The sequence below is a fragment of the Mytilus edulis genome, chromosome 1, assembly GCF_963676685.1.
Source record: "Mytilus edulis chromosome 1, xbMytEdul2.2, whole genome shotgun sequence".
NCBI classification, from domain to species: Eukaryota; Metazoa; Mollusca; class Bivalvia; order Mytilida; family Mytilidae; genus Mytilus; species Mytilus edulis.
The window spans coordinates 58,005,955-58,025,627 of NC_092344.1; the positions used below are offsets into that span (position 1 = coordinate 58,005,955).

The window sequence follows — 19,673 nt, forward strand, 5'->3', positions numbered from 1 at the left end:
TATTTTGACATTTTTTTTTGCATGCCGAATCGATGTGCAGGCAACTGCGTGTTAGCGTATAGGTAGCTACGCGCCTGTAAGTTAATTTGTAGAATACTACACGTTTCGCGCCCAATTTTAATTCAAATTCCAGTTGAATAATTGGAAATCATGATTGTTGTTTTTTAAAATTGCTTTGGTGTAAATACTACCTACCTATGGATACCTACATGTATAGATCTTCAGAAGGCTGGCACTGTTGCACCAATATATTCTGCTCTACTTCATCGTTATATTTAATTGTTCGTTTCTCACTTCCGGATAGAATTTCGTATTCTGCTTCGAAAGCATACATTAATGGTTGGTTGGCCCAAAATTTATCTAATCTGTTTTTGAAAGTGTTTAAAGTTTTTGCTGAAAAAACTCCTTCAGGGAGGCTGTTCCATATATCTACTACTCTGTTGGTGAAAAAGTACTTCCTGAGATCCAGACGACTTCGTTGTTTCATAAGTTTCTTCGAGTGGCCTCTTGTTGTGTTTGTTGTGTTGTGCATCTCTAGCAGACCACTTGTGACTCTAGTGTCATATAACCCGGTCAATAATTTGTACGACTCTATCATGTCACCTCGCAAGCGGCGGAAACAGAGGGTTGGAAGCTTGAGTTTTCGTAAGCGGTCTTCGTATGGTAAGTCTCTCATTGTAGGCAGCATTTTGGTCGCTCTCTTTTGCACATTCTCAATACTAGTAATGTCAGCCTTCCTGTAGGGTGACCATATACTGTTTGCGTACTCCAGATTCGGTCTTACTAGTGCCTTGAATAATAAGGTAAATGTACGATTGTCTAGGTGGACAAAGGAACAGCGAGTAAGGCCTACGATCTGGTTAGCTTTATTGACTTGGTTTTGGATATGTTTTGCAAATGTCAGATTTGTGTCAATAGTTACACCAATATCCTTTTCTGATTCCACATTTTCAAGGTTAGTGCGTCCGCCTTTATACTTTTTCATAGTGTAGTTTCAAGGCCGTAACTAGGCATCTTATTTTAGTGAGGCAAAATAATTGAGCCGAAATTTTTTTTTGGAGGGTATGAAATGAATGGTGCAAAATTCTGCATTCTAGACATTTTTAGAGAGTTTGATAATGTTTTGAATTTGGACACTTTTTATATAAATTTTTCATATTTTTAGATTTTTACTAACACCAAATTTTTAACAACTTTATTTAAATTTATATGTAAGATTATCATCCAAATATCACTGATTTGAGTCTGCTGCCAGAACATAGAACAAACATCGATTCAGTAGACTTTGCCAAATTTTTCTATGGCCGGTTCAGTCAAATCGTTTCAGAATCATAATTTGGTCTGCTGATATCCTTATCGCGATGAACATGGAGCATGGCAAGACCGCACACTCTCTCGCCACTCATGCATGCTCTTTTCCAAGTTTTCAGTCGTTTCAGGGCAGTCTATGTCTCTAAAGGTAACACATTATCATAAACACAATGATCAATGTCTTCTTCTAATTCCTTCTCCATCAGCAATTCGGTAGCCGCCTCGGTAGTAACAGTTTTGTTTGCAAAAGGGAATTAAGCTTTCCTGTAAGCACCATCATACAGTCGCAGTTACAAAATATTAAACTTGCTTTTATGCTGACAAAGAGTAGACAAACTAAGGATAGAATGAGATAAGATAGATGTATATGATTATGTCTATAGAGTAAGTATATATAATATGGGTACAGGGGAATTGGAATGGAGTTTTTGATGTAGGTCCGTAATTTCAAATTATTTCTGGAAATAGTTGGTGGTATTTTAGTTCCAGAATCTATAAATATAGGGGTTAGGGGTTGGGGGTGTCCGATTCCGAAAACCCGAATATAAAAAAAACGTAGTCCAGAATAAGTAAAGACAAAATCCTGTGTTAAAGGTTCTACCATTTCTCAATAATATCAAATTGGAATATGGGATATTCTTTCAATTTTTAAGGTTCAAGAAACATGGATAAAACTAATTCATGCATGTTTCGTATTATTTATATTTTATTTATCTGTAAAGAGAAATATTAAAGTTTGTGAAATGAATACGTAGACAGGACTGTCCCCTTGCGATGCCCATTACTTGATTTGTCAAAAGTTGGTTAAACGGAGAAATGAATACGTAGACAGGATTGCCCCTTCCGAAGACCAGTACTTGATTTGTCAGTCTACTAATCGTTTTTGGATTGTTCTAATGAAGTTATATGCAATACCCAGACTCTGTTAAAAAAAACTAGTTTACTAGAATTATTCCTTCTTTACCTTCAGTGATTTTTCCTTTTTCTGCAAGAGCCTGTTTTTAACTACAGATCCATGATGATTATCGTTAATTAGTTAATGTTATCGAGAAACATCACCCGTTGAGATGCTGAGTTATATCAAAAATAGTTTAAAAGAAATGACAAGTTATAGAAATTAAGGTTGAGACAGAACAACAAATGACTATTATATTTATATATATGTATAAAAAAAAATGATCAGTGTCGAAATTTTAGTGAGGCAATTGCCTCACTTGCCTCAAGGGAAGTTACGGCCTTGAGTTTGTGTGATATACTGAATGTATTTATAGCTTGGTATGAGTAAAACATTGAAAATTTTAAATTTAAATGTAAAACACAAAAGATAAGTGAAAGGAGGCGAACATGAGTGGGTGCGAAGTGAAAAACTTGGTGCTCCTATGGATAGTAAAAAAGTTATTGCAATCGACTATAATAGCAATGGATTGTTGAGACTTGATATATGTTCATACATTGTAGAAAATTGAACATGTTGAAAATAAATAAAAAAAACACCTAACAATTTTTTTTAGTGAGGTCAAAAAAAGGGGGGTCCATGCCCCAAATACCTGTGCTTGAATCCGGGTCCGTTTGCGCGCCCTTTCACCTGCTCACGAGTTTTGTGAAATGGACATTCAACAATGTTCAAATCGCCCGTGTTAGTCTGTTTTCGATTATTATGACATTATAACATTTGCATACAAACAATTTTATATTTACTAGTTTACTTTTTGTCTTTGCCTTGTTCTACTTGACTACTGCATGCGTACATGTATATTGAACTCTGAGGTGTATAAACACAGTTACACACTAAAAGGTAAACAAAATACAAAGGGAGATAATTAAGGATTTACCTATGGAGCGCAGGATAGACATAAATCAGTGTTAAACTAAAACCATGATCGTGGGCCTGCAAAATATATGATTAGATTCTATTCAAATTACAACATTTTTTTCATGTTCCGATGATTTTCTTCTGACATGTTTGAGTTAAATCAAAGGTGAAGATCAACAATTTATTCAAAATTAATAAAACACGATTTCAATATACATATAAATCAACATATATTTAGCAAAATTTATAAATAAGTTCAGTTTTAATCATCCAAAAAAAAATTAAATGTTCATAAGTCACTGTTCGTCACTCGTGTAAATCTTTTTACTGAATTTGTAGTAGTACTCCTACATGTGAAAATTGTAAGATACTATCTTTCGAACAGAATTTTCCTTAAATGCAGTAAGATATGGTCAATTACTATTTCAGTTATCTGAAACCAAAGGCAGAGAGAATGCAGTACTGGACTGGTTCAGACACCTATCAGAAGCAAGATAGACAACGCACATCAACCAACTGCATTGATTTAATTGATCAGTTTTTTGCAGTCTTAATGAGACTTAGATTAGGACTTTTCGTTAGAGATATAGCCGAAAGGTTCAAAATTTCAGAATCAACATTTTCAAAATATTTTTCTTCATGGCTATCATTATTGTATGAGGAGCTTAAAGTCATTAACCCATTTCCAAGCAGAGAAATAGTTGACCGTACCATGCCAGATGCTTTTAAGACCAGATATCCCAAAACAAGGGTTATTATAGACTGTACAGAAATTTTTTTACAACGTTCTGCTAGTCTTGTTAACCAAAGCCTTACATATTCTAACTATAAAAATCATAATACTGTGAAATTTTTAGTTGGAATCACTCCATCTGGTGTTATATCTTTTGTTTCAGAAGGTTGGGGTGGTAGAGTTTCTGACAGGCAGATAACTCTTGAATCTGGTATACTGGATTTGTTGGATGAGAATGACTCTGTAATGGCTGACAAAGGCTTTACTATAAAAGATTTATTAGACAAAAAGAATTGTACACTAAATATGCCACCCTTTAAAGGTATTTCTGCTCAGTTTACAACTGAACAGGTTTTTGAAACACAAGAAATTGCAAAGTTAAGAATTCATGTAGAAAGAAGTATTGGAAGAGTGAAAAATTTTCACATTTTTGATGGTGTTATGCCTTTATCTATTGCACCACAATCTACACAAATTTTTAAAGTGTGTTGTTGGTTAACAAATTTTGATGAACCCCTAGTCAAGTAATAGGCTATAACCTGTACGAACTGTGACGCCCGTATATGACACGGAAACCAGGCGTAAAAATCATACTTTATCCTGGCGGCATTGCAGTGTTTACTGAATGCATGTCCAGGCGTCAACCAGGCGTAAACCAGGCGTAAATTAGGCGTAACTAAGGCGTAAACCAGGCGTAAAATTAGGCGTAATATTTAAATGAGTACGCCTGGTTCACAAAAAAATAGGCGTAATATGCAAATGAGTACGCCTGGTCAATAAATAAACCAGGCGTAATATCCTTACATAATACTACACTTATTTTAGTTCAGTGTATTAACCCTAAGCTGTGTACTTTTGTGTATTGATACAAACTTCTGTACTGTTGCTTTTATTTCTTATTGTTTGACAAAAAACTTGAAATATTAACCATTGAAGAAGCTAATATAGAAATAAATACATTTTATGCAGACAATGGCTCAAATAAGTTTAAGTTTAAATCAGAATTATAACAACTATTTTTTCTTGAAATAGCATTTTAACGTACTAAGTTGTTTTTGAAAATTATTGTCTTTTGAACTAATTTATAAATGATAATACTGCAATTTAACTTAAAGTAAAAGATTTTAATGTTATTATCCAAGGATAAAGGTTTTGGGATTTCAAAAATTCTGATAGAACATAATACTTTTAAATAACTTAGTTATACTCACATTATTATTATTTACCATGTATAACTACTTTCCTTTTATTTCACAATTTTCATTTATTTATTAGATTCAGTATTTCCAATTTCAGATTCTTCCAAAAAGCACAAAACAAGCAAATTATCCCTGAATATATGAAGCTGCCATGTGTCCAACCTTTACAAACTAAAACCAAAGAGCCAAATTTTGAAAAAAAAATCCCATGATCCTTTAAACAAAGCATTATGGGTATTTCTATTTACACCATACCAACAGTTTTACGCCCGTAAGAAAATTTACGTCTTGCCTATTTCAATTTACGCCCGTAAGAAAACTTACGCCTTGCTTATTTCAATTTACGCCAGGTTAACTGCTTTTTTCTACGCCCGTAAGGACTACAAATTTACGTTTCCTGCTCCCTTACGCTTGGATCTAGACACGTAACTACCACTTACGCCTGGTTTACGCCTTATTTCCAGGCGTAATACGCCTTATAATTTCGTACGGGAAGTCTTACTCTTTGATAACTAAAATGTTACACAAAGTTTACTTAATATAAGAATTTAAAGGTCTAAATTTGCATTTTCAAAAGTTTTCAGCAAATAAAAAGAATCAATGATGATGGTCAGTTATTTCCTGATTGCAATCCTGATTCTGTTTTTCAATAATTATTACCCTTGTTTACTCTTCTCAGCCTGTTTGCCAATTCTGTAATAAAATATTCATTTCCTTGAGTTACTTCCCTTAGGACATATTATTTTATTGACCATGAGATAGCAGAAATATTTATCTTCATGTTATGTTTGAGATCTTATAAATAATAAAGTTTTAAAAATATTGTTAATCAAGTTAATCTTTTAATAAGCTAAAAAGTTTGATGTTAATACTTGTTTCTTTATTTTTTTAAACTGATGACAAATTGGCAAATGGACTATTGAAGATATGTTTAAATTGCATTGTGTCTGTCAAAGTTATATGTGCTTCTGATTTAACTCATAATATTTTCATGCTAAGCTCAATAATATTGTAAATTATAAAAAATAATTCTTGTTCAATGGTCTTTTTATTGCAGTGCAATTTCCACTTCAAAATAATTTTAAGTTAAGTACATTTAGGGTAAACGCAAACATCAAATCCTTGGTTTCATGATGGATAATTTTTGAATGAAAGAAATTATACATATTTCATTTATTTTATCATTATTAGAACGAAAACTTAGAATTAAAAAGAAAATAAATTAATGGTCATATAGCTCATTAAAATTTGCTTGTTCATGCTGAATATACAAATCATATATTATCTCCCTTAGATATAATCTCAAAAAATACTAAATTTCCACATAAACATTTTATTTTAAAGGATTTCAGCATTTTCAAAATTAGAAAAAATGGTTACACAAATGCAACAATCATTATCTTGATGACATTTAAAAAAAAAAATCAATTTGTTGATGTTAAGCAATTATACCCTCAAGTTGCCTTAACTATTATATTTATTCTTAAAATTGTAATAATGTGTTTACTGATAAAAGCATGGAAAAATGTTATCCATATAGAATTTAACAAGTTTCTGTAGCATGTTTTGTACAAATTCAGCATTAAAGTACACCCTGTCAATGCAAATGCTGTTTTCTTTTGCTGCTGTCCACAGAACAAAGTCACACCAAGGAAGTTCTTTAATTGCCATTTCACCTTGGACCTGTGCATAATACTTGTGAAGTGGGTTCAATGTTGGGCCATCAGGTGTAGAAACCAAACAAAAACTAGGGTCATTCATCCCCAGAATCATGTCAATTTCCAATGTGTTGACTTTCACTCCCTTCAGAGAAAATGGACATTTAATCTCTAGGAGACCAACACTGTCTCCTTCAATCACTCTGCCATCACTAGTTGCTCCTAGAAATGAGTAGATATTGTTTAAAGTTAACCCTGCTGTCTCTACTTTGAACTCATCATGAATGCATTGCTTCAGTTCTGTATACTGGGCCCTTGCCCTGTCCTCATTGTCTACTCCCCACTGAATAGCAACAGGAAGTGATGAATACCTGCAAAACAGTAATGTACATAAAGATTTTTATCACTACAACTTTGCAAAGATAATCATGGACTTTCATTGGACAAAACAATAATAGTTTCTTTATTGACTGGTCAATAACCCTTTGTCCAAATTAGTAATCCATATGAATTGACTGATAGTATTGATTTTCTGTCAATTATGTGGTTATTGTGATATTTATACATGAATAACTATTACAGAAATATGAATGTTTGAATGTCACACTAAATTAAAATCAAAATCCTGTATTATTTTGCATTCATTTTATCAACTAGTCTATATTGTCATATAGTTTACCAAGACATTCTGTTAAAAATTCAAATGTTCTGTACTTATCTGCTTATAAGTATTTAAATTACATTCATCACTTTAAGTAGTACTGTTGTTTACATCAAATTAAAAAAAAAATCTGTTGTTAATTATTTCCTGATAGAGAGTTGTCTCATTGATAATTGTACATTTTTTATGTAGAAATTTCTGCAATTTAAATTTGAATACCTATCAAGGGAGGATCCCTCAGTTATTTGTCTTATAAGAGAATTTGGACTTCTTCCTGCAGCAATAACATCACCAAACATGGAACTCGTTATCCTTCCTTTATGAAGATCTCTCCATACTGTGCTCCCTCTCTGCAACCTTGTATTTCTCTCTATATAATCAACCAGCTCTGTTTCTATTGATGGTGGTGGTACTGTTTTAAAAGTATTATATAAAGTATAAGATAGGGTGTTTGCTCAAACATTTAATCATAAAGTAGAAGAATTTTTTTTTTCACATGAAGGTTATTTAGCTTGTGAGCATACTGAAAGGAGATTTATATTTTATATTGTAAAAAAAGTGCACACACTTTTATATTTTTGAAGCAAAAATATCATTGCAGTGAGTCCAGCATACATAGTGGGGGATCTAACCATTATGAAAGGGGTCCAAACCCAGGATAAATGTGGGGTTCTTACAATATGTACAATAATTCAAATGTGTTGTTTGGACACCCCTCCCTTTCTGCATCTACCAGTGATTAATATTTACATGTATTTGTGATTATATAATATTGTATTTATAAAACATATTGGCATGAATTCCTTGCAATCAAATAATTTTCCTCACTAATTTGAGTTTATCTTGGATAAATATTTTTAGAATCATGCTAATAGCCATTTAAATAAAATGTGTTAATATAATTACAGTTGTTTTCTGTATATAGCATTTCTTTCATCTTTCTTTCCATTGGGTCAACCCAAGTATCCATCTCCACTTCTTGGTGTACATCAGGAGTAGATTCAGGAATATTCCATAAATGAGACATGCCTTTTTAAATAAAATTTCAAAAATTAATTATTTGTTTAATAAAGACAAAACAAATTTTGCAAAAATTTGTACACCTAATATTTGCTTTGCAATAATAAGCCCTTTGAAATTATACACTTCAATGTAGTTCAATGTTTTTTTTCATATTTACCTATAAGATAAATAGATGGTTATTCAAAATAAAATAATATCTTAGTGTCATTAAAAATTATTTGATTGCAGAGAAATCTAAAATGTTGAGGGTTCAACATAATGAGATGTATATTTCCATTAATTCTAATTATCTCCCCTTTACTTCAATAGAAAAACCCATAATCTACAAAGTAAACTGATTCATAATACTATTGATTTTTATTTAATAAAAAAATGTGCTAAATTTAAGAAAGGAAAGAAAGCTTACTTATGGGAATATTTTGGGTAATGTGGAAATTGAGCAATTCAGTGAGAATTAGGGGCATGCATATATGTATCAAACATAACAGAAGAAGCAATATATTGTGGTATGATTTGTCACCTTTATAAAAATGAGTTAAGGCATTGACACTGATTGTGTTTCAATACTTTTACATCCAATTACTTTATTATATTATTTTTTTTAAAACTGTTTTTTTTTTAATATAATGCTGATTACTATACTATACCTGTATTAGGAAAAACATTCTTTAGTTCCATTAAATGTTGTAATGTTAAGTCCAGATTTACTGTACGGTCAGCTGTATGGCGTGGGTCAAAAGACTGGAATGTGGTATTACCAGCCTCAGATGTACCTGCAATTCCTTCCTCAGATGAAGAAGCCAACTTTGGTTTCTTTGATGCCATGTAACATAATGGTCTTGGTTGAACATCTTTCCTCGGAACATTCCATGTACAGGATTTAGAGGTACAGCTCTCTGCCTCTGTTATTCCGACTTTAGCTCGGCTCAATGCAAACAAGAGACTGCCAATATGGCTACATGACTGTGCTAACCTAAAAATTAAAAAATAATATATTAGAAGACATATTGTTGATAAAAATAAACATTTTAGTTACAAATTATATAACAAATAGATGGAGCATAGATTTCTACTGTACTAATTTTCATTAGTTTATTATTTTTTAATTATAAATGTAGGGGTTAAATCCTGATGTCTAAATGATATAAGATTTAAGAAGAAAATTACAATGACAGTGTTTAAGGTAAAATGTGGTATCTGATTTAAAATTAGTTTTCTCTACAGCCCTAATAAAGAAAATATGGGGTAGGGCAAAATTCAATGAAAATCAGAACCAAAATGAATTTTTTCCCCCACCTAAGCATTAAGTTTGTAAACGTTTACACCTAGATCTTAAATATAAGGCAGCTCACTTTTAAAAGAAATTGTTAGTGGAACAAGGGTTAACTTTGAATTGTTCATAAGCACAACATAATCAATTGTGGAATTTGTTTAAGAAAAATCTTTTTATTTTAAAATATTATAATACTTTTTACTAATAGTTACCCTATAGGACACTGACAGTATCCATATTGCACCATAAAATCCCCACTATCTGTTTTCAAAGTGCATATATACACCTGGTATCTTTGTTTCTTCATGGATGCTTGGCACATTGCTCTGATATAAATTGTCTGTTCGTTGATCTGAAATCACAAAGAAAGATTTAAGTTTTGTATAAATTATTTGCTTATTAACAGTATTTTCTTTCTTCATAAATAGAATTTATTTTCTTTTAAAAAGTGATGTTTGTCTATACAATTGAAAATATATACAAAGTATAATTGTTTTGTGTTAAACTGTTACTTTCTGCCAGAATACTCATCTGGATGCTTTTAATGGCAACCACAAAAATTTCTAAGTATAAATCTTATAGTCTAAATTAAAGGAGTTGCTGTTAATATTTCATTTGATATTTTTTTTGCAGACTGATGTTCTTATTATTAACTACCACATTTAAAAATGATGCAAGTTTTCCTGACCAGAAATACAAAAAAAATTACATATAAATCCTATATATGATATTGAGCTGTGCAAATTGAAAATCTAGTCAATGTATTCTTTACCGAAAAATATTACATATCAAAATAATTAGTTTTTATAATTAAGTTTCTTATTGAATTATGATTTTTAATGATCATGGGCATACATATAAATTATAATGTTTTTGGTGTCTTTATTTTCATTTAATTAACTAGTGCTACCTCTATATATCATTTTAATTTAGTGTGCCTGTCAAATTCAAGTCTGTTATCTTAAATATTCTGGGTTTTATTACCTGTGCCATTCCTACTTCTTGGATATCACCAGCATCATAATGTTTGACTGCCTTGTCTAGCCCCTTGAAATTTTGAGTTGTTGTCCCTGAATACGTAGGTCTTGTTACCATAAAATCATAAATATGTGCAAATTTGATTATTGGAAATTTGGTTTGGTCACAGATGGTGTAAGTCACTCTATTGAAGGGTGGGAGGTTTTCATTTTGTTCACTGGGAATCGTCACATCACCCACTAGGACTGCCTGCTTGATAATCGGTGTTAAAGTAGATGAAGGAACTTGTTCTTTCAGTATATCCGAAATTATCCTTTCTTTTTTTCTTCTTTTCCACTTCAATATTATGCTCCGCGGCAAGGATCTTTAAAGAACTGAGATTTAACTTATTTAAACTTTCCCGGGTCGCCATGTTGGTATCTAGTGTAAACAAGTTGCCGTCCGGAAGCGTTTATGCGCATGCTCGGGATTTATCGTGAAAGGGCTTATAGTTCAAACACATCAAACGAATGGATAACAACTGTCATATTCCTGACTTCAGTGGTACATGTACAGGCATTTTCTACCATTTTCTTATCATAGATAATGGTGGATTGAACCTGGTTTTATAGCTAGCTAAACCTCTCATGTGTATGACACTTGTATGAAATTATTCTTATCAGAAATGAACCTTTATCTTGATGACAGTTTTTTGCACTTTACACAGTTTCTCTTTGTCTTGAGAATGCTGTTGTTTTAGGCAAATACATAAACAAGAGTGCTACACACCTAGCTAGCGCCGGCTGCTTTAATTATCATTGACTAGTGTAATTAGTTTAAACATATTTATTCATAGTGGATTGGGAAACAAGTTATTGCAACTTATATTAAGGGAATTTCCACTTTGCGGGTGCGGGTGCTGCCTTGTAGCGGCTTTAGCCTACTTCATTTCGAAATCTAAAAAGGATTATTTTACGCGCAACATATATATATATGCATGGCTCTCATTAGAAATACAAAAACGTAGAAAAGAAAAATTACCATTACTGAAGGAACTGCGCTCCAGGGATATCAAGGCATATTTTGTGAAGGACAAAATTTTTGTAGGTAGTAAAGAGTATGTCCCATAGGAACAGACATATGTATGGCTCTCATTAGAAATACAAAAACGTAGAAAAGAAAAATTACCATTACTGAAGGAACTGCGCTCCAGGGATATCAAGGCATATTTTGTGAAGGACAAAATTTTTGTAGGTAGTAAAGAGTATGTCCCATAGGAACAGCACAGGGAATAATTGAGCAATTTATAATGTTTAAGTTGGAATGTACATGGTTTCAATTCTTGTTATGAAGACAATGTTTTTTTGAATTTTGTAAATACATACGAAATTTTGTTTTTATGTGAAACTTGGTTACAAGAAAAAAATAAATAATAGAAATAGAAGGTTTTGTGAAACTTGTATGTTTGAATAGAAATGTTAAAATAGGACTGGTACTCGAAGTAAAGGTGTATGGATTAGCTATTTTTTGTAAAACAAAGTAAACAGACGGTATTTCTATAGATAGAGAGATAGACTGGTATTGTTATAATTAAACTAAATTTTTTAATACTACTAATGATATCTACATATTATGTTTTTCTTATATTCCACATGAAAAATCAAACTTTTATAACAAATGTGATGTTGATTTTTATGATATTATAGAACGTCATGATTTGTTTAGAGTATAAAGAAGAGGGTTAATTTTTAGTGAGTGGCGACCTAAATAGTCGTATTGGTGAAATTGATGATGTTTTATCAAATGATAACTTAGATCTGTATTTAGATAGTACATGTAGACCACGTGGAAACCCCGATTGTTCCGAAAAGGCACTCCGTAGACAAAACCATTAACGCATTTCGGGTCGAAAACTTTTACAGTTATGTTATAAAACTGAACTTACTATTGCAAATGGAAGACTCGGAAATCGTGTTTGAAAATTCACATTCTGTACAATGTGCAGGAGTGTCAACGACTACCTACTTGTTTCACCTAGCGATTATAAACTTATTAAGAATTTTGATGTGCTGAATTTCAACGAATTTTCTGATCACGCACCATTAGTATTTGAACTTGAATTCCGAAATTTTAGACCGGAGTTATCGTTTCCAAAGATTCGCAATTACATAAAGTGGGATATAAAAAGATGTAATGAATATAAAGATATTATACAGCACGAACAACATAATTAATTGTCTCTAGAGAATAACATTACCAATACAAAAAACTTAAATCATGCTGTTAAGGAATTTACAAACATCTTATTTGATAGTGCTAATAAAGTTTTTGGTAGATCCTTGTTAATACGCCAAGATGAAATTAAAGTTAGGCCGAACAACGAGTGGTTACATATCAATGTGCAATTGCACGTAAAGATTTTCATGTGGCTAGAATTGTTTTCCATCATCATCCGTCGGACGTCAACCGAAAGGCATACGTTATTTCACGAAACAAATATATTAAAATAAAACGAAAAGCACAATTTAACTTACAAACGTCAAAAAGGTATCAAACTCTGCGACTTACCGAACCGCGAAAGTTCTGGTCGTCGTTAAAACGAAAAGTGAACAACAAGTGTAAAATTGATAACTAAATGAGAGTCAACATCTTCCTAGTTAATATCTTTAATTATAAGGATGACTGATACCTGAAATGTATATACACACAGTAAATTAGTAAATGATTAGTTATCTCCTCCCCCGGGGACAATTTGTTTTAGTATACGAAAAAAACTTCAACAAATAAAGTCAAGTCTATAAGAAAGTAAATCTTCAGGAATGTTCTGTTAAGTCTTCCGGACGAAATATAACAAAATTAAACGCATATATAATGTCCTTTCACAATTTCAAACAAAAAGTTCCTAGATTCCCTTACAAATATCTAAATATAATTCATTAATCAGTTCCTGATTCGTCAATGCTGTTTTCTGTTGTGTTGCGGCGGCTCGGTCTTCATGGTGTTAATAGTTCATTTCCCCCAGCTTTATTGTGTGGCTGAAGACGGGAAAGAGCTCGTGGTATCTTAGTCATAGCAGGCACATCTGATTCAGGGATGTGGTGGTATGACTGGTCCAAATCTATTTGTGGAGGCTGTTGTATTGTCTGAGTTGCCGGCTTTGGAGTTGGGACTGTAGTCTGAGTCTCATTCATTACAACTGGTTAACTAATGAGCATGATGAGTCTTGTTGGTGATAAAGTCAATTTTAAAGGAATATTGGGCACTTGTGGCAGTGTTATCTTGGATGGAGTTGGAGAATTCAAGATTACTTCCTTATGTTGAACTGTAGTGGGTGCCATCAAAGTACCTGGTGTTTGAGTGGTTTGAAAAGTAGTGAACTTTCGAAGGTGCTGGCGGTTGCGGATAGTAACTCGGCCTGTGCCATCTACACGTATAACATACTAGTGGTATTGTCGTACTTGAACAACTGTTCCTGTACGTTCCTATCTCCTGGGATGATTGCCTACCAAGTTTTGTATGTACACATGATCTCCCATCTGTAGTGGAGGCAGGATGTGAGTGTGTTCATTCCACCGTTCATGTTCCCTCGAATGACATTTGGCAAGTGCCAGTTCTCGATGAGACATTAACTCAGTCCATGTTTCATGAGGAGACTATCTACCCATCAGTATGGGAATGGCATCACGAATGGGTCGCCCAAACAGAATCAATGCTGGGGATGCTTTCATCTCCGGGTCTATAGAATTTCTGTACATCAGTAATGCTCTCTGGAATTTATCAACATCCAGCGATCCAATGGCAGTGATGTTGTCCACCAGCATGCGTTTTACTGTTTTCACAGCAACCTCAGCCCTGCAGTTAGCATGTGGATTTGCCACTGATGAAAGTCTATGACGAACCCCTCAGGCCTTTAAGAACTCTTGCGTCTTCCCTGCTGTGAACTGTGGACCTCCATCAGATGTCAAGTCTTCTGGGATGCCAAATATCACAAATGTCTCACCAAGTCTCTTGACAAGTCCCTATGCACCTGATGTACCCGGCCACGTCCACTTGTATTTTTGTCCATCTGATGAGTTAAGCCTTTTTCAACTGATTTTTATAGTTCATTCTTATGTTGTACTGTTATACCACTGTCCCAGGTTAGGGGGAGGGTTGGGATCCCGCTAACATGTCTAACCCCGCCACATTATTTATGTATGTGCCTGTCCCAAGTCAGGAGCCTGTAATTCAGTGGTTGTCGTTTGTTATTGTGTTACAAATTTGTTTTTCGTTCGTTTTTTTAATTTAAATAAGGCCGTTATTTTTTCGTTTGAATTGTTTTACATTGTCTTATCGGGGCCTTTTATAGCTGACTATGCGGTATTGGCTTTGCTCATTGTTTAAGGCCGTACGGTGACCTATAGTTGTTAATGTCTGTGTCATTTTGGTCTCTTTTGGACAGTTGTCTCATTGGCAATCATACCACATCTTCTTTTTTTATATTGTATACCATTGGCCAGTTTGAATACCTGTCAACAATAACTACATAGTCATTACTGTTATAAGTGAAGTAGTCGCTACAAATCATCTGGAACGGATAAGCTGGAGGTGTTATATCAGATTGTGGCTGCATATGGTTTGACTTGGCCATCTGATGGCAGTGAACACACTGGTCTCTACCTCGGGAAATGTCTACTGTGATATCAGGCCAATACACAGAGTCCATGGCCTTAGCACGCATAGCACTGACTCCTTGGTGGGCTGCATGTATATACGTAGAGCATTAAGTACTGGTTTTCGAAAAGCTGGTGGTATAACAATGTGTTGGTCCATAAGAACTACACCATCCACGGCCGGCCGGTGCATAAACTAGATGCAAAGCGATGGTAAGGAAGCAAGTCTGTTGGTAGCTCCTTGAAGTCTTCTGGGAACCCTGCCTTCAGCTGTCTGATGAGATTAAAAAATGTAGAGTCTGATGTTGTGGCCTCACGGACCATGTTCCAAGTAACAACTATGATAACAGAATTCAAGGCACAGGTTTTAGCAGCGACTGTGGAGGTGTCATTAGCTGTATCATTATCCTCTGTATGTAGACATAAACTGGTGAGTGTATCATGATAATGAGCAGTCATGTTAACAAGGGAATCAAGTTCAGGTGCTTCACCGGGTAAGTTCAGACGATCTGGTGGTCCAACAGGATACCTTGAAGCTGCATCTGGTCCAAGGTTCTTTCTACCTCGAACATGAATGATTGTGAACCTGTACCATACAGTTTTCTCTTTGAGGTTGAGGAGTCGTCTGTTGTCGATGTCTGTGAGTGATCGATCATTCAGAATCTGAAGTAGTGGCTTATGGTCAGTTGCAACAAGAAGATCTTCACAACCAAGAACATAGTAGCGTGTTTGGTGAAGTGCATACACAACAGCCAAGGTCACACTTTCAATAGCAGCATACCTGCTTTCAGCTGGATGCGTGAATCTGCTGCCAACCAGACATAATTTCCAACCATCATTACAGCATGTAGGCGTGTTATTGGAGCACTGACAGTACTTTTGCATCAAGAAGAATCCAATTCCATCGACAGACCAGTCGGTAGCTAAGCATGTCATACGAGAGGGGTAAAAAAGACGAACACCTTCTTTCATCTCCTGTATAATTATCTCTTTAGATTTATGAAATACCTCATCTAGTTCATATGTCCAGCAGAACGTTGTGGTTGGTTTCAATAAAGCACAAACAGTTTTCATCTGTCTTGCCATGGCAAATGCATATGCTTCTTGGTTTATAAGCCCAAACCAAGCTCTTGTACCAGTAATGTCAGTTGGTGTTGGGAAGTTGCTAATTGCATCTAGGAATTTGGTACTTGGTCGTATATTTGTTTTGGTTAAAGTAAGTTCTGCAAAATTGACAGTGTCTTGAGCAAATTGAAACTGATTTGGGTTTAATGTAATACCGTTACGTGCACACAGGTCAAGCCATTCATATGCTTGAAAGAATGCTGCTTCAATAGAGTTCGCCCACATACATGTGTCATCTACGCATTTAACCTTGTCGTTGAAAGTTGATATTATAGCATCAATCGTTGATTGCGTCACCGCTGGCCATTAACCCATGTGGAGCAACTTTGTACCTGTAGCGTCCACATGGTGTTATGAATATTGTGAAATGTCGATCTTCTTCACGAATAGGCACTGAGTGGTACCCATTCCTAGCGTCTGTCACTGTTTTTTTCATGCCTCGAGGGACGCGGTCAGTCAGATGAAAGGTAATTGGAACATGATGTGTTTGCCGAACAGAATGTCGATTTTGTGGTTGTAGGTCTACTGTCCGCCTTGGAGTGCCATCAGCCTTGCTGGTTACCACCATCCTTGAGCACCAAGTTGTAGGTGTGTTTTGACTTACTCGTTCCAGTACGCCAATTCGAACATTCCTCTCTAGATCAGCATAAACTTTATCCTGCTAATGGATAGGAACAAGTGCTGGTTTGTGGATGGCTACCGGAGTGGCATTAAGATCAACATGGAGTTGTAGAGGCTCACAACTCATAAGCGGAAAAAGGTTGATGTTCACAGACATCAAATGTTGTAGCACCATAGTAATCAAGAAATCACTCTTTTAGAGACTCCACATGTTTCTCTGTGGCCTTCAAACCTCGATGTAAAGTTGTGGGAACAGGTGACGCCTAGGACAAGAGCAGGTTACTTCTTCAGTTTTCCATAGATGCAGCAATGTTTGGAGATGTAACTGTTGACACATTAGGAAAGTAAGTATGAATAATCCCCAGAGATATGAGTGCTTCTCTGCAAATGAAAGCTCCATGGTATCAGAGACATAACACAATAAACGTGTTGACATTGCATTGCTGGTACTGTCTTTTGATGTAACGTTTACTGCAACTGCCCAAATTACATCAAGGTCTTCCTTTATAGCTCCAGCATGACAAGGTTGACTGGAAGAAGATCCTCTTCATTTATTCCAAGGTTGTTTGCAGATCGTCACGACGGTATGATTGAACCTTGGCACCCTGTATCAGCCACCATGGACATAGTGATTGTCTTAAGCTGAAAGGTGTCTTGCATGGGATGCCCAAATAATGCATGGTCCTCAGGCAGAGATGCCATGTTCACCAGAAGCATTGGATGTGGTTTTGAGGGTCTAGCCACCCACTGTCCATCAAATATGTGAAGTTCGAGACGTGATGCTTGGTTGGTCTGTTCTGATGTAGTGCACAGCTGCTCATATATATAACCAACTTGTTCCTGGTCTCTATCTTTATTTGATCTACCTTGATTGGGCGGGTTCCTGTTGCCCTTACCTTGAGCGCAGATTCTAGAAGATGCAACACGGTGGCACCATACTCCACATGTAGTGCATTTGCTGCATGATTTGGTGTAATGACCTTTAACTGTGCATTTAGCACATGTAAATATCCACGCCTCACAATATCCAGACCTGGTCTTGCGATCATTCCTCTGTCAATGAGCAGGACCACCACCAGCCCAACATTTGCTCCAGCTGCTTGTGGTCGTTTTGGATTACTTGTATTACATAAAGCACTCATTGCACTAGCTGAATCTCCTACTGCACTCCTTGGGACTTTACCCTGTTCTTTCTGAGCAATAAATGACACCGTCTCTTCTAGTGTTCTATCAGTCTTGGAGTCACCTAACAGGTCAGACATAATTTCTGGGTCTGCAATACCTCTCACTAAATTTTCCTTTATGATCTCATCACTATAATCAAATATGTGGTTGCAACCTAGTTCTTTGCACGTGGCTTGATATATACTGGCAGAGTGATTATTGGCCTCTGAGACTGGCAAAAAAAGTCCGGATATTTGACCCAGGTGATTGAGTCTTTCTGTTTAATTTTATACGTTGGACAAGTGTGCTTTCTTCTTTGACGGCCAGTCTTTTGATAGCTTTTAGAAGATCTGTCTCTATCATACTCGCAACATCACTTTGAAGGTCACGCATAATTTCAGTACGAAGATTAGTGTCACAGCAGTAGAAAAGGGCAGTGGGCAAGACAATGTCTCTGATTGTCATCCCTGTTTTATGCATTTTCCACTGCATGTCTGTTGAATGCTGAACATTGGTCTGGATCACATCCTGCAGCTATACATGTAGTAGGTGGGTCCAATTTTAACTTGTGCGTTGACGGTTGAGCCAGAGGTGGCCATGGGTGGACGGTCATGAATCTGTAGAGCAGTGGTTAGAGCAGCGGCAAATGCTTCATCCAGGTCCTGAGATTTCCAGTTACAGTCGCGTATAGGGCACTGTAGAACTGGCATATTGATCAATTCACTGTTTTCAGCTGTTAGTTGAGTATCAGTCATAAATGAGAGTCAACATCTTTCTAGTTAATATCTTTACTTATAAGGATGACTGATACCTGAAATGTATATATACACAGTACATTAGTAAATGATTAGTTAATAACGAAACCATGATGAAACATTTTGAGTCAATACTAGGAGATAATTCGCAGGATCTATGTGACGAAGTTTGTAATCTCATAGTAAATGGTATTTGACGATATAAATGTTACACAATTAGACTCTGATATAACTGTAGACGAAGTAGTAGCATCAATAAAAAAAAATGAAGTCCGGTAAAAGTTCAGGTAACGAGAAATGTTTTCTGCATGTCCTGACGTATTTGCGCCAATATTAAAGACTCTATTTAAATAATTACATTAATTTTATAGTTCGGGAATACATCCAGATTCATGGTCAGAATGTCTAGTGGTTGCTGTCCCAAAGAGTTGTGATCTATCCGATCCTAATAATTATCGTCCGATTGTATTAATCGATAAGTGTTTTATCGAAGCTTCATACTACTTTTTTGACAAATCGTTTACTTTGTTGGTCCGAAGAAGAAGACAAATTGATCGATAACAAATTTGGATTTAGACCAGGCAAGTCAACTGTTGACGCTATTTTTATTTTACTTGGAATAATTTCGCATACACTTTAAAATAAACAAAAACTTTATAGTTCGTTTGTGGATTTCCATAAAGCGTTCGACAAAATTAGCAGGAGGATTCTCATTTATAAACTATTAC

At 34.9% G+C, this 19,673-nt stretch overlaps 3 protein-coding genes and 1 long non-coding RNA gene across 5 annotated transcripts in view; 2 read left to right on the plus strand and 2 right to left on the minus strand.

Moving 5' to 3' along the window:
• The window catches only part of LOC139485622 (zinc finger protein 616-like), an 11,867-nt gene extending 8,754 nt beyond the window's left edge, over positions 1-3,113 (minus strand). The window contains exon 1 of one of the 2 annotated variants that reach the window (XM_071270243.1): positions 3,018-3,113. In XM_071270243.1, the coding sequence (XP_071126344.1) occupies positions 3,018-3,061 (44 nt within the window). In that variant the 5' untranslated portion in view covers positions 3,062-3,113. Of the gene's footprint in view, positions 1-3,009 lie in introns of both variants that reach the window. The other variant, XM_071270250.1, reaches the window with a different exon arrangement.
• The window catches only part of LOC139485827 (uncharacterized), a 971,519-nt gene that overhangs the window by 601,120 nt on the left and 350,726 nt on the right, over positions 1-19,673 (plus strand). The window lies entirely within an intron of this gene.
• On the plus strand, positions 3,534-4,389 carry LOC139520599 (uncharacterized). Its single transcript, XM_071313415.1, has one exon. The coding sequence runs from the start codon at positions 3,534-3,536 to the stop codon at positions 4,383-4,385; it is 852 nt and encodes a 283-aa protein (XP_071169516.1). The 3' UTR covers positions 4,386-4,389.
• On the minus strand, positions 6,291-10,008 carry LOC139519725 (uncharacterized). The gene is made up of 5 exons (XM_071311959.1): positions 9,884-10,008; positions 9,046-9,371; positions 8,282-8,404; positions 7,595-7,787; positions 6,291-7,085 (listed from the first exon to the last, which is right to left on the minus strand). The coding sequence occupies exons 1-5, from the start codon at positions 9,991-9,993 to the stop codon at positions 6,560-6,562; spliced, it is 1,278 nt and encodes a 425-aa protein (XP_071168060.1). The 5' UTR covers positions 9,994-10,008; the 3' UTR covers positions 6,291-6,559.